Source organism: Sphaerodactylus townsendi, linkage group LG09, assembly GCF_021028975.2.
Source record: "Sphaerodactylus townsendi isolate TG3544 linkage group LG09, MPM_Stown_v2.3, whole genome shotgun sequence".
Taxonomy (NCBI): domain Eukaryota; kingdom Metazoa; phylum Chordata; class Lepidosauria; order Squamata; family Sphaerodactylidae; genus Sphaerodactylus; species Sphaerodactylus townsendi.
The window spans coordinates 55,160,014-55,176,019 of NC_059433.1; the positions used below are offsets into that span (position 1 = coordinate 55,160,014).

Here is a 16,006-nt window from a genome sequence, read left to right on the forward strand (position 1 = left end):
CCTCCCTCTCCCATCTTTTCCTCCCTGTTCTCTTCAGCTGAAAACAACCCTCGCCACCTGCCATCTCCCCCCACTACCGCTCCGATTTGATAGGATTCGCCCCCCTTGCATCAGTGAACTAACTGGGAGGGGAAAAACACAAGGCAAACTGTGTGCTCTTTATCAATTTTGCCTAGTATTTATGAGTGGAGCTCAAAGGCAAAGATAAATTCTTAGCAGCCAGTCTTGTTCCTAAGTTCAGACATAATGTATCATTGCCATAGCTTTTCCCTGACAAATACTAGGTGAAATTGACAAAAAGCACACAATCAGTCTGGCTTGTCCCCCCCCCCCCCCCGTTAGTCTATTAATGCAAAGGGGGGGGTCCTTTCAAATGGGGGCAGGGGAGAAAATGGCTGATGGGGAGGAGCTGCAGTAGATTCTGGGGAAAAGGCAAGGGAAGTGTAAAAATCAAAGCACATTCTGCAGGGGAAAATCCTGTCGATAATTGAAGGCAAACCTTGCGGCAAGCTGATAGTATGTAAATGGCCAGAGTCATCCATTGCTGAACTCAAAAAGATCACAGTGATGTTGTGTATAGGGAGGAAAATTCTTGCACAGTGAAATGAATATATTTAATTCTTGTAGATTTCAATAGCCTGTGGTTGTCAGCGGTCAATGCAATGAAATAATGTCTCACATACTAGAATATACTCGTAAGTTACATCTCAGTTTTAATGCCAAGGATTCTTACTCAGGCCCCAGATTCCAGTATGTCCTATTCACTAGAATTAAGGATCATTCCTTGCCACTCTAATATTTAGCTTCTACAATGTCTGGAGAGCTGAACTCTGAAAAATAATGACAGAAGCAACTCATATGCTATGTTCCTGTTAACATTTTCAAAAAGCAAATTCAAGAGCAAGCTGGGAGTAATGACTTTCTGGGGCAGATTAGAGGAAAGAGGTACTTCCCCAGCCTGCTAAATAGCAAGTGGTTGAGGTATGAGAAATTAGTAACTTAAGTAGAAAGCAGATTTCATAAATCAATGTGGAAATGTTGTCCCAAATTGCTTAGTTGAAACATGTCTTGGTTGGAACATGGGCAATGTCATCCTAAACAAAGCTGTACCCTCACTGTATGTGTTGTGTGTTATTAAAAGTTTCCTATAGTTTTCTATGAATTGCTCTTGTGCATGTGGTGATCATTAATATGATATATAGGACAAGAGTCTGACATCCATCACTAATGGACTTGCAACATCCCTCTCTTTTTTTGGTTGTCTCTTATGACCCAAGCATGATCTTTCACAGTTGCGACATGGCAGCTGTATTCCTGCAGGGGCAAAATGTAGAAAATAACTTGCTCGTACTAGCTCAAAAGCACTTAATGGTCCTGTTCCATTTGTCCAGATCTAGCGGGTTGGTTAACAAATTAGGAACAGGTGTTACATTAAAATGGGTTGATAGCAAATATCAAATACACCAAAAAAATGATTTTTTTTCTCTGTTGTCTAATCATAGCCTGTCTAGTAAACATTGTGAGGTGACATGATTCTATGGATCAGTAATGACCTGGTGCTTGCACAGTCCTTTTAAACTTTTTTTATCTTTACCTTTTTTAAAAGCCAAAATTACAGCACCATCTAGTGTGCAATTGATATTATGACCTATTTTGTCTTGATCTCTCTCATTTTCACTAAATTTTGTTTCTTGGACCATTCATTATTCAGTATGGCAAACTCGCATGCACCATGCAAATGATTCCAGAAGGAAAAACTATATTGATTTTGCATTGATGAAATAGATTACATTTCATTGCCTTCAATATCATAGAGTGTGTCTTTGTGGGTAAACTCTCAGGATACATATTCATAAGCAGAAAGTCCTATAGAACACAACTGGATTTACTTCTGATTTCAAATATGATAATTTTTTCTGTGTGTCTTTAAGTGTAGAAATTTAGGGGTCACTAAAACAACATACTGTTTGTACTGAAGCTAATTTACTCTTTTAAGTATAAAATGATAGCAACTACAAAGGCTGCATTTTTAAAAAATTATCCTGCTGCACTTTGGGGAGGATTTGGGTGGGCTTCCCATGCTGGTGTCTGTTTTGTCTGTTTCCAGGTGCAAAGCTTGGCTAGGGCTACATGTGGTGAACAAAAGGGTAAGAGTGAAAACACTGTTTGACCATGGCTTCTGCCTTTCATGGGCTTACCCAAAATATAAAGGTTTTTTAAATTTTAAATTATTCGGATTTATTGCTGTATGCTGCTTTGGGTTCCTTTGGGAAGAAAAGTGGAAAATAAATATTTAAGTAAGATAATCCCAAAATATTCCCCAGTATTTAACAAATCTAAGGCTTTCCTCATGATGCCCCATCTTATCAAATCCTAATACAATCTTAGCAAATAAGCATGCATGAAAATCAAATGTCACTGTTGATCATTCCAGTTCAGATCTCTGGAATGGATCCACATTACTGTTTAATTGCTGATATGTTCAAAAATTAATAACGTTCATTTTATGCTTGTGCCACTTTTGCATCCATGCAAGTCAGCAGGATTCCTCATTAATCAACATGGTATGTAGCCAATCAGCAGCCATTGTTGGCACATGATCAGAACTAATTGGATTTCTGGTAAAGTTGCACATGCTCCAAGGTAAAGGGAAGAGGATGCATTATTTAAAATTGCGTGATGTTTGAGTAAAAGATTCTGAGGACTTTGGGAAAATTGAGATAATTATTCATATTTACCTTGTTTGAAATGTCCATATTTTGTTGAGTTGAACTTCTCTTTTGCTCACAAGGGATATTGCACTTGAAAGCAGTTTTGCAGATGCATAGTGGAAAACTTTTGAATATGGTAGCTGGATAACTGCTGATCAAGCATGCTTAATTACTCTGTCCAAGGTCATCAGGGGATTTCTCCTCTAAACCTATCTGTGTTAGGTTCATGATCTGCTTTTGTACCTGCACACTTAGCAGAATTTCTCTTACTTCTTTCTCCCTTGCTGTTCAAAGTCAGGACCCTTTCCTTTTCCTTTTTTATAAGATGTGCAGTACCGTGGCTGAGAAACACTTAGCCAGTTTACTCAGTAAGAGATTTTCACATTAGTAGTTTTGCATATGCATTAAGACCCCATAGTTGTGCACCTCTGGCTGACCCAGCATATAGAACAAATAGCTTTAAAAAATTCTAGTTTAGAAGTCGTGGACTTCAACATTTTACTTAGTGATCTTAATTTGACTTTCAGGAGCTCATGACTACATTTCTCAATGCCATGATGGCTTCTGACAATTACCATTAGCATGGATTCTTGAATCTAGTCAGCATGCCTTGTCTGAAAACTTTATACTAAACAGACAAGTTACCATGCTATCAACATGTCCTTTACAATGGCATATTTATAATGACTTGCAATCATCATAGATGGTCCCATTTTCCCATTTTCCTTTTTTTCTGTTTGCATGTGTGCTGTTTACGTGTTCTGGAAGCAATTGGAGTCCATGGAAACAATTCTAGTGGTTTCCATGCCTTTGCAAGAAAACTCTTCTCTTTTTAATGCTTTTTTTTTAGAATGCATTTGTAACCTCAGCTTGTGAGTTCTGTGGGGCAGTACTTGGAATGAGTTGCAACAACAATTTTTAAACAACAATATGGTTTACTTCTCTTTACAATTAACATTAAACATCAACATTTAACGTTACAATTCAAGGTCCTGTTCAGGTTGCATTTCAAGTCCTTCTATTTACAGTCTACTGATATTGCCAAGTCCAATTTCTTCTTGCAAGTTGGCTGGCTCCTGAAGACTCCAAGGGCTTGATGAACAGGTTGCAACATGATGAAGGTTTCCAGGAGAACTCTCACCCATTACAACCACAAAAGAAAACCCTGAAACAATAAACTCCAACATTTACAACACAGCAAAACAACAACTACCTTCCCAGTAGCTCCCAACAATATTGAAATTACCTTAACAAGGTGTTAAGGGCTTATAGAAATCAAGGTCCGAGTCTGGTAGCCTTGCTTCTTCTGCAAAAGAGCTCTTGCAGCCTCTCTGCTGCTCCGAGTCTCCACCCCCTTACTGGGTCAACCCATTCTGGGCCAACCCATTCTGGGCATAGGGGTTACACATTCATAGCTGCAAAAGCATACAGAAATGAGCCCTTGCAGCCATTCTGGTGGGGTTTTTTTTCAGTCTGATTGGCTGCACCTGCATAGCTTCACATGTTCAACACACAAAATAAGAAAGAAAAGTAAAAGGGACGGTCTTCAATGGCCAGGCAATAATGAATGTATTACTGTAGATCTGTGAGTGAAATGGCAGTCATACTCACTGCCACAAGAGAGAAAACATGCTTAGGGGACTTGTGCAACGGTGGGTGCTCAGGGAATCAGCCTACAACGTCTCCTGCCTGTTGTGTTCACACAGGAGCATCTTCAAGTTGGGATTTTGCAAAAAGATCGCTAGTTTAGCAATTTTTAAAAAACCCGTGTTGAGAGAAATATAACAGGTTTAAATCATTTTGGGCTAGAGACTTGTGTGAAGTTCTTCTCCAAAACACTATTTATAATGTCCTAAAGACATTATATTTGTGCCTTGTGGAATCCAGCAATGTTTATAAGTATCGAATCTCCCACAAACCCAGATCTGCTCCCTATCTCAAGGTTGTTTCTTCATCACTGGGGGTCTTTCATGTTTACACAGCTGTAGCTTCTTTGCAAGCTACTTTTTTAAGCATATAGTTATGATGACTTAAACTTCTGATTTCTGTTGTAATGGTTTGCAGCAAGTCCTATCTTGGAAAAGTTTGTTTTGCTTGTAGCCCCAATTATATTAATTCAAGACAGTTTCAGCAGGTGTGAACAAGTCTACTGCTAACAGTACCTAAAAAGTTCTTGTGAATTCAGTGAACTTCACCATGTGAATTTGCCTAATACTATTCAAATAACAAGTCTGAAAAGTTTATAATTATCTGATAGTGTAAAAGTTATTACTGTTCATGCATAAAATGTACTGTTAGCTTGTATGTATATTTTAGTCCTTGCAAGTTCTCAAAGTATACTATATTACTATCCTTTATAGAATCCATCTCCTGAACTGATCCACTATACTTCAGAACTGATCTCTTCGTAAGAATGCCCTCCTGAACATTTCTGTTTTGCACATTCTGCGAAACAATAGAAGTGTGTGGGCCTTTGTGATAGCGTCAAGCAGCATAGGAATCACTGTAGAGAATGCATGTGAGTGGGCAGTCGCTGATTTTACCTGTTTGGAGGATAGCACACTGAGAAGGTTTTGCTCAGATGAGCATAGTTGTTAGCAGACTACAGCAAGAGGAGTGGTCCTACCAGTATATGAATTAATGCCAGTAATGGCTGTGGTTAGTCTGAGTTTATTGGTCTGTGCGGAATGGGCCTGTGATTCCCATGCATGCTGACAGGCTGATGGGAATCATAGTCCATGAACAACTGGAGGGCCAGAATTGGATACACTTGAATTAGAGCTTTCAAATTGTGTTTAAGGGCAAACTCATGTTCAATTCATTCCAACAATCTAGTCTCATGATAACACCTATTTCTGCAAGGACAACACTAAACATTTCTTCACAGTAGTTGTAGCTGCTTCTCTGCTCTCCCCAGCTAAGTCTCTCTCTAATAGTGATCCTTGGGAATAAAGACTGCAGGTTAACTTAATAGCTTTTGCCATTAAGTTATGATCCTGGCTGCCATGAAGTGGTCTGTGAATGAATTTGTTGGTGTCTAATTCATTTTATAATGTTTAGTATTCAACAATTTGCCATTTTTACTTGGTCTGCATGCATATGTCCCAAAGGAAGAGAGGACTGAATGCAAACATCATACCTGCCACAAAGATGCTGCCAGCATCTTCACTGACCAGTGTCCCAGGGGCAAACTAAACAAGACTTTTAAAAAAGAGTTTGATGTAGGTTTTCTGTAGTATGTGTAGCTTTGAAAAGGGGAAAATAACTATCTTCTCCAGGGCCACTTTGGCTCTGGAAAGTGGTATGAGTGGGAGGCAGGATACCCTTCTCCTCCCTTGCTGTAGTCCCTAGCCTTTGTCAAGTTTTAAATAGATGTTTCTCACAATTTCAATGTGGCTGAATGGAAAGTCTCCCCTTGGCTTTGCAGAGCAATGCAGTCAGTAGGAGGTGAGCGAGGGGGGGAAGCGGTGTGGGGAAAAACAGTACCTTACACCCAGTGGACGCCCCTGTTTTTGAAAAGACTTGCTAAACTAGCAAGTCAGAAAAACGCCGTTGTGGGGAGATGTGTTCCAGCAGCGGCAGTGGTGTGAAGTCCTCCACATCAGCGTTTTTACCAGCAGCACACCAGTCTTTATGGCCTGTGCAGAATCCACCATAGTGAATCTCCATGCACTTGAGATGAAGAATCCGGTATGTGACCAAGTCAGGTTAAGATTCCAAAAATGACATGGCACAATTTTGACTACTTTTTTTTGGTGCCATCAAGTCACAGCTGACTGATGGCAACCCTGCAGGGTTTTCAGGACAAAAGATATTTGGAGATGTTTTCCATTGCCTGTTTCTGTGTGACCTGAGAAAGTTCTGAGAGAGCTGTGACTGACCCATCAGTTTTATGGTCAGGTTCAAAGAATAGGGCTTATATATCACAAAGGATGTATCACAATTGGGAAAAAAGCTTTATCAATCAAGATTAATTAACTTGCAGTGTTCTTCAGCTTAGATTTTAGGTTTTCTTTAAAATTCTGGATTGTTCATTGTGAGCTGGGGGGAAAACCCTTATATTTTAAAAAAATGACCCATTATAAACGGAATGCTTACCTCGAGGCTCTTCACCGCACAGTGGGCTTGTAGTGGGGTCTTTGTGCATTTTTCTGTTTACACATGAGGAGGCAGTCCACAGTTTGCCGTGCATTTTATCTGCTGAACTCTGCTGGGCCTCTGCTTCTCCCGGTTCTCTTAACTACACCTGTCAATTTAGCTTTAAAGGTACAGATCTCATGACACATGGTAGTCTCAAAACTAGAGCTGATATTCTCTCCTCCTCCCATCCCATCCCCTTCACACACACACTCACTCACTCTCTTTAGCTCTCTCTTTCTCTCTTCCTGCTGCTGCTGCTGCAAGAGAAGAGAGAGGCTTGCTTTAAAATAGAGTCGAATTTGGAATAAAGCTTTAAAAAGTGGGAAGCAGAGCAGGGGAGGTGAAGTGGAGCCAAAAAGAAACCTTGCTTGTTTTGTTCCTTGAAAAAGTCAACTCTCTGTTATTATTATACCAATATAATGATATATCTATATGAGCATTCAGAGAAACAGGAAGTAGCTGGCAACATGGAATGCGGGTTGAGGTAGAGGGCATGGATGGCTGCACAGGGGAGTAGGAAGGCTGGATGTGGGCAGAGGGAAAAATTTGGGGGCAAAGTTGTCCTCACTGACAAATTTGCCTCGCTCTGGCAGTCAAGCAAATTAAGAATCATGCTAGAAGTGGTGTTCCTTGCCATGAAGAGAATGGACAGTGAAAGCTGTTGGGCTCTGGGGAGGGGTTGTATCTCAGTGGCGGAGCATCTGCTTGGCATGCAGAAGGTCACAGGCTCAGTCCCCTGCCTTTCCAGTTAAAAGACCAGGTAGTAGGTGATGTGAAAGGCCTCCTACCTTGACACCCTAGAGAGCAGTTGCCAGTATAAGTAGACCATACTTGCCTTAATGGACCAAGGATCTAATTCAATATAAGGCAGTTTCATATGTTCATGTGACTACTATTAAGTCTGCTACCATGCTGTCACATTCTAGTTACATAATAAGGCTTAAAGACAAAGACTTCATCCTGCTTAATTAAATTTTACTTATAAAAACTGCACCATGTGCATTTTCTACATTTATTGACCATATAACTATTTCTTCTTCCTTCTAGGCCTTACAGCTGCAGCATCTCTTGTGTCTTTGGCATGGGCTTTGGCTTCGTACCAAAAAGCTCTTCGTGATTCCCGTGATGACAAGAAACCTATCAGTTACATGGCTGTAATAATCCAATTTTGCTGGCACTTCTTCACAATTGCAGCCAGAGTGATTACTTTTGCTCTCTTTGCTTCTGTTTTCCAACTGTACTTTGGGATCTTCATTGTTCTCCATTGGTGTATCATGACATTCTGGATTGTCCATTGTGAGACAGAATTCTGCATCACTAAATGGGAAGAGATTGTCTTTGATATGGTTGTTGGGATAATTTATATCTTTAGTTGGTTCAACGTCAAGGAGGGAAGGACACGTTGTAGGCTTTTCATTTACTATTTTGTGATCCTTTTGGAAAATACTGCCTTGAGTGCTCTTTGGTACCTGTACAAGGCTCCTCTGATTTCTGATGCATTTGCCATACCAGCCCTATGTGTAGTGTTCAGCAGCTTTTTAACAGGCATTGTTTTTATGCTGATGTACTATGCCTTCTTTCATCCAAATGGACCAAGGTTTGGGCAGTCACCAAGCTGTGCTTGTGAAGACTCTGTAGCTGCCTTTACACTTCCCCCAGAAGTAGCATCAAGTACACTAAGGTCTATTTCTAATAACAGAAGTGTCATGAGTGATCGGGACCAGAAGTTTACAGAGAGAGATGGCTGTGTGCCTGTGTTTCAGGTGAGACCTACTGCACCTTCTACTCCGTCATCCAGACCACCAAGGATTGAAGAATCAGTCATTAAAATTGATCTGTTCAGGAACAGGTATCCAGCATGGGAGAGGCATGTATTGGACAGGAGCCTGAGAAAGGCCATTTTAGCTTTTGAATGTTCTCCTACTCCTCCACGGCTACAATATAAAGATGATGCCCTTATACAGGAGCGCTTGGAATATGAGACGACACTATAAACACAGTTTTGGAAAAACAACAGCAGCGCTGTGATGCAAATCCAAATAAAGTAGTTAATAGTAAGGCCGTGGCAATAACTCGACTGCATTCAGCAACAGAACAGAAAACACTACTAATGTCATTAGGTTGGCTACTATCATGATTATCATTTGATCCACTGTATGCAGTCTGTCTGCAATATGCTTATAAAGCAGCAGTAGTCAATAGCCTCAAGGAATTAGTTAGTTTGACTGATAATCCAATGACTTCTAATTATTTTCAAAGTACTCTGCACAGTACTCAAAACAGGAAGGTTTGAATGAGTGGCATCAACATACCAATTAGTGCAATTTTTTTCTTTAATTATAAAGAAATTCAATTATTGATGTTTGCAAAGTCATTTACAAAAAGAAAAAAAATAGCCTGGAGGGAAATTGCTTTCAAAAATCACTTATTTTGTTAAAGGCAATGTTACTGTTATGTGAACTCTTGTTTATATAAAAGAAATTATGAAGGTATAGTCCTCACAATTTTGGTAAATCATAAATCATTTGCAAAAAAGGTTTTTGTTATTGAAAGAGCCATTAAGGGTTTTTTCTCCTAATTAAATTCTGAGCAAATTATTAGTATCGCAATCAGAAGAGCTGATCATTTTTTTAACAGAAGACAATATTGTAAGTACAATTTCAGGGTTGTAGGTGTTTTCTACAGAAGTTCTATGCAGACGAACCCCCGCCCCCAGAATACAGCAAGAACTAGAAGCTCTAGCATCTAACATTGTAAATTAAATGATAATCATGATTAAATTTTCAATTGCAAAAAAAGGACAAAAATAACATCAAGGCAAGTGTGGGTTCCATTTTCTGAACCTTTCAAGGACCATGTTGAGAATGGTATCAGGAGATGAATAGCCTTGTAACCTGTATCTTTTTCAGGACCTGGGATGCATGGCTCTGTGTATGAATGTATGCAGAAGATGTGACAATAGATCAAAATATGTCATACCTTTCTAGTGCCAAACATTGTATAATTGCAGAATTGTTGTTGGAGGGACAGAGAATGGGTGATGCAAGTCCTAAAGAAGCAAGAAGCTGGGAGGAACATCGTTACAGGAACATCTGTACTTTCCATCTTTACAGGCAATACAGTTTGGTACAGCGGAAGGTAAAAATCAGCCACTTGTCTGTAAGTAAGCATCTATGGTAAACATACAATGAAACCAAACTGTGTGCACGATTTTCTTGAACTGGCCACCCCCTGTCCTTGCAGCTGTCAAACATTATGTGTACAAGTTTGTTTTTGCTTGCAGACATCTGGGTATGAATATTCCCTTGGTCAAGCTAATTGTATCTTTTCTTATGTTAAAAAGTATCCCTTGATGGTGCTTTCAGTTGCATTACAGGTGCAAATAAAAATTTGATAGTATTTTTTTTAGAAAAAATATCTGGTGCAAAGTGGAATAACTCATGGATTATGTCGATATTTTTTATAGCCAAAACACAGTATACAAAGGTGTTACTTTTATAGACTGTAAATCTTTTCTCACCTATTTCATTCTCTTTTATAACTTAGAGGTGAAGAATTGGTCCACAGAATATATTATCTGCTTGCTGTACATTGATAAAACCATAGAATCCTGACACCATATTTTGCAATATAATGCCATATGAAAGCCTCCATGGGTACTTTTAGAATATTCTGATACAGTGGAACTTTTATTTGAGTGTTTCAAGTATAATGCAATGCATATTATGGATTCCGTGGTGAAAACTTGATTTTCAAGGAGTAATCAAGAAATAATATAAAGGTTTAGGGTGTATTCAGATAATGAAATTCAATGGTTACTGTTAGAGTAAAAAATATTAGAGGCACAAGAGCCACTATTTAAGAAGCATGCCACCCATGTGACTGATGAAACACATGTTCAGATCACAAGCTTCTGGCTCAAGGCAGATCACAAACTTCTGGCTCAAGGCAGAAAGCCAAAATTTTGCTGTATAAATGACTATTTAAATAACGATGGCCAAATAGTTATTTTATGGTGGTTTAACCATGTCATTCACCAGCACAATGCTTATCTCGTTGTCTCACCTCTACTATTTAACAATCACAAATGTACCAGTTGATAAGTTGCATAACTAGCTGTAGTAAGAAAATAATGGAGCTTCACATTGCACAGGTGACTTGCAGGTAATCAACTTGTTCCATGAAAAACATTCCATTTAGAAGCCTAGATCACAAGTGGATATCTAACACTGAAGCAACGCTGAGCCAAAAGCATCCTGAATCTCTTGAAAACAAACTACTGATTACTAGTCTGTGTCTGCACAGGAAATGTATAGCGGGTTGCAGTCAGGATAAAGTAACCCGTTTTACTGTTTTTGCATTTGCATGCATCCGTGCAGGCAGCAGTTGGAGCCCACGGAAACAATGTGGGTTGCTGTTGTGCCTTCGCACAGAGGCGCATCTATTTTTTTTATTTACCTCCCACTGATGCATAGCTACGCAGGCATGCATAGATGAACCCCCACAGCCATGCTGATGTTTCACAATACCTTGAAAAGACTATTTGCACGCAGATGTAAGCTGGGAAATAAAAAAAAGGAAAGCGCAGCCGAATAAAGCGCCTCCTGCCCGGCCGGTCGTTTGCAAGTGAACGCAACCCGGGATTTTTTAAAAGACTCACGGACAGTGCAATTCTTAAAAAAATAGTTTGAGGAAATTAACGCAGGGCAGACTCGCTTTAAGGGCAGGACCCATGTGAAGTTCCCCCCAAAAACGTGTTTTTTACCATCCTTAACCTGAGTTTATTGGCCTGTGCAGAAGGGGCCTAAGATTTCCTAGCAAATAATTGTTGTAAAATATGGCATGTGGGGCCCCCACCAGCTTCATCTCAGTAACGATGGGTCTTGTCCAGTAAAAATTTCTGCTTGAGCTACAGCTTTTATGCAAATGGGAAAAGGGGGGAGGGACACACACACAGTAGCTACTTGCTATTTGTATTTCCATTTGCACAAGATATTGTACAACCAGTCCTGGAATTTTAGAAAGTAAACCTAGCAGCATATTGTAGAATGCTTTCATTGCCAGAATCAACTGACTGTTGTGGGTTTTTCCAGGCTGCGTGGCTGTGGTCTGGCGTCTTCAGAGAGATGTCATGGTGTACCATCCATAGATGCCAACCATAGATGCAGGCAAAACATTAGGAGCAAAAACTACTAGACACACAGCCCAGAAAACCCACAACAGCCAGTAAATCAAGCAGCTTCATCATTCTCAAGATGGTACAATATGTGAGAGGAACGCTGCTGCACAAGCTGTAGAATGTGTTTGCCATTGTTCTTATCAGCGAACTAGGATGGGAGTAGGAGATGCTGCAAGTGAACTTACCTTCTTCCAGTGTAACTATGCTACGTAGATTTGTTTTTCAGTTTGCATATTGTTGGATCTATCCCACTGACTAATGTGGATCAAATTTGTATCCACATGGTAGGCAGAATAGAAGGAGATTATTAAAGACAGAAGTGGTTGTGGTTTTGTATGTAAATCTTCATCAACAAGCATATTAAGCCTAGGCCTGTGAGTTGTAGCTCTTCAGACTCAAGTTGTCATTTACATGACTGAATTGCTCTCCATGAAAAGAAAAACTTCTCCACATATAAAGCTAAATGTCAGAAGCAAGAGATCTAGTGAATACTTGCTCTTGACATGTCAGTTTTCTGTGTTCAGGAATCTCTCTTTCATTGGGGACTATTTCACCATGTGAACATTCTTCTTCTGCACTCTGAAATAGTACTGCCCAAACACATGTGAAACCATCCTAGTAAAAACTAGGTTCCATCACTGACATTAAAATGTTTGTAACACAATTGTAAATTACATTACGTATGCTCTGATTGATATTAATATGGAATCATGTTTTATTTATTGAATGTTTATATCTTGGTCTACCAAGTCCAAATATAAATTATCATTATGTAAGTGGAGAGAACTTTGAATAGGAATTCGTAGTATGTATAGCTCTTATAACTATATATAGGGTATAAATATAAAATATAGGGTATAAATGCAAAATATAATGTCACCCAGTGAGATAGACACATGACAGACTAGAGATTTGAACCTAGAGGTTTGTTCAGCGGCGAAGCTCTCAGGGGACGGGGGTGCGTGACGCACTGGGTGCACGGATTTGAGTCACGTGGGGGGCACAAAATCCCCCGGCCCCCCACAGCGTTCCCCACACACACTTACTTTAGAAAATCGAGCAGGCTGGAGAACAGGCCTTCCTGTTCTGGTGGGAACTACATTTCCCAGGCTGAACAGGAGCAAGGAGCTCTCCAACCTCATCAATTTCTAAAGTAAGTGTTACTGAAAGAGGCTGCCACAGGGGAGCATATTGTTTCCCCCACAGGCCCACTGCAGCACCCCCCACACCACCTTACTTTAGAAAAAAATCGAAGCAGGCTGCAGAACAGGCCTTCCCCTGTTCTGGTGGGGTTCATATTGCCTCTCAGGAGACTCAGCCCAGAATGCCTGGTTTCCAACCACTTCCAAGGGTAAGGAAGACCCTATTCTCAGCTACTTGGCTTTCTAACCCCAGTAAGTGACAGTAGAAGTGGGGCACCACCACGGGGGGCACCGCCGCGGGAGGCCAGCGTGATTTCCCCCCAAAGCTGCCCCCCTGCGGCACCCCCTCACACTTACTTTAGGAAACCAAGCAGGCTGGAGAACAGGCCTTCCTGTTCTGGTTCTTCCTACATTTCCCAGGAGACCCAGAAAAGCACCAGGCACACTCTGGCCCAGCTACGCCTCTGGGTTTGTTTCTAGTCAAACTCTTGGTAAGCTAGCCACTCTGAAATAAAGTATTCATATTTTCTCTGAGCAATGTAATTAATGTTATAGTCAACGGTTAGTCAAGATAAACTTAAATAGCCAGCACAGAAGAAAAGAAATCATATCAACATGCCTAGATGCCTGTATCTTAACACACAAAAAATAATAGTTCAGTTTCCTTGGTTGTTAAGAACACCCGTTTCTTGTTTCAAATAAATCAAAACCTTAAAATAGTAGGGTGTATCCAACTATCTGTGGACTTTGCAAAGTGAGACAAAGTGAGTAAAAGTTTTATTTACTTGGAATGATTACAGCTATTAATAGTCCTAAAAACTTGTCTCTCACAAATAAATTCCAAATTTGTATTAACTGGTTAAACAAAACTTGGAGCCTAAATTGTTTGGCTGAATCTTTCAGTCTTTCTCACCTCAGATCAGATGCATGGCTTAGTTTATTGGCATAGGAATACTGTCTTATTTCAGGACACGGAATTTTCTTAACCTAGATTCTTCATATAACAAGTACTATAACTCTTAGAATAGAACTCAAGAGAAGTCCTGCCAGATTCGTCAGATAGTTTGTTTAGGTCAGAATTCTGTTTCAAAACCTTCCCCCATTGTTATCTCTTCCAGCAAGTGGTATAAACATGTGCGCTACTTCTGAACAAGGAAGTTCTGTTTAGCTATCCTAGATAGATAATAACTGTTGATGGACCTATTGTCCATGAATTTGTAATAATGAACTACCCTTTAAATACATATTAGCAAGTAATATAACTACATCCTTTGGCAGTGAGTTCTATAAGTTAATTATGCATTGTGTGAAAAAGCGTTTTCTTTTTTTCTGTCTTACATCTACTGCCCATCATTTTCATTGGGTGTTCCTAAATTTTGTTTGATAAGTTTATTTTCTCCATATACATAACTTTAGTCATTTTTAAAAAAATTGAAAAACCCAAAGTAGCAAATCTGACGCTCAAGATTACAGTATTACGAAAGGAATTAAGCAGCCAATATGATAATGCCTTTGGTTGGATTTGTGAAGTAGCCATATTTGGAATACTGTGGAAGTTTTGGTTCATAGTGCTGTACAGCGGAAAAGAGCATGGAAAAGAGGAACTAAAATAATCAGGGGTTGGAAAACCAACATAACATCAAGACCTTTTTTCTGTTCAGTCACAACCAGTTCATACCAGTTACTACCAGTTCATGTAACTTTAGGATTTTACACATACTTCATCTTTCCACAATGTTGCCCTCTCACCCCCTTTATGAGTTCTTTACAATCTGTTTTGGTTTCTGCGATCGTGAATAGTTTTCTGTCAGCTGCTGAACTGAGTAACCATTTTTTGCAACCCTCTGCCCAGTTGTGAGAAGTGTACATTTACTCTTCACTGTTCTTTCTGTTGATTATTATTCATCCACAAGAAGGCCTGTCTTCTCACCACATGACTCTTAAATGTACTAACCATTGGGATTCCGATTATACTCCATCTTTCCTATCTACATGCTTGTTAACATTCTGAAAGACCCCTAAAAGGTGATAAAACATTATTTTTCTTCACAGAAGAGTTTCTTTCTCAATAAGGTGTGTTCTTCCATATGCTTAATCATTCTATTGTTAACAATGTTTTCTATCAGAACATATTGTAGGTTCACTGGCTTGTTGTTTCCTGGGTATCCCCAGATCCCTGTTTTAAAATTGATATTACATTTGCTACTTCTAATGCTATAGTAGGGAGGCCTATTTTCGCCACAGGATTAGGGATGCCATAATCTTCACCACAAATGAGCAAATAAATAAACAAATGAGTTTACCAGGTGAGTTGACCTGTCCTAAACCAAGTAGTGAATCCAGTAAACTGATCTCAAGATTAGTTAATTAATGCAAATGCCTCAAATCCTTATGAACTTACCGCTGGCAATCAGCCTTTGCAGCTGAAGACTATTGACATCCTCCACTATTGCAAAGGTATACATTAAAAAGGAATGGCTCACAAAAACCAAGGGAGTGGGTGAAATACAGTGCCTGAAAGGAAAATGGTATGTATATTTATTTATATAATTTTAATTTTTATCTTGTGTTGTAATCCATCAAGAGACCTTCAGGTATTGGGGCAGGATAAAAATACAGATAAATAAATATTAACAATAATTCCCATGTTTTTTTCTTAAAAATTTTTGTCAAGTAAAGCATACATAGCAGTATAGTCTGTGCCTTTTATCAGCAAAGTTTATTTGTATAATGTCTCAAAAACTACAAAATTGAGAAAAAAAGCTAACCTAGTGGCTGGAGGGTTGGTGTCATGTCACCCTTCTTCCAATCAAGTAAGGTAGGATTGTGGTTGG

At 39.5% G+C, this 16,006-nt stretch overlaps 1 protein-coding gene across 1 annotated transcript in view; it reads left to right on the forward strand.

Moving 5' to 3' along the window:
* The window catches only part of XKR4 (XK related 4), a 127,026-nt gene extending 118,117 nt beyond the window's left edge, over positions 1–8,909 (forward strand). The window contains exon 3 of the mRNA XM_048508457.1: positions 7,899–8,909. Within this exon, the coding sequence (XP_048364414.1) occupies positions 7,899–8,845 (947 nt within the window). The 3' untranslated portion in view covers positions 8,846–8,909. The remainder of the gene's footprint in view (positions 1–7,898) is intronic.
* The last annotated feature ends 7,097 nt before the right edge of the window (positions 8,910–16,006 follow it).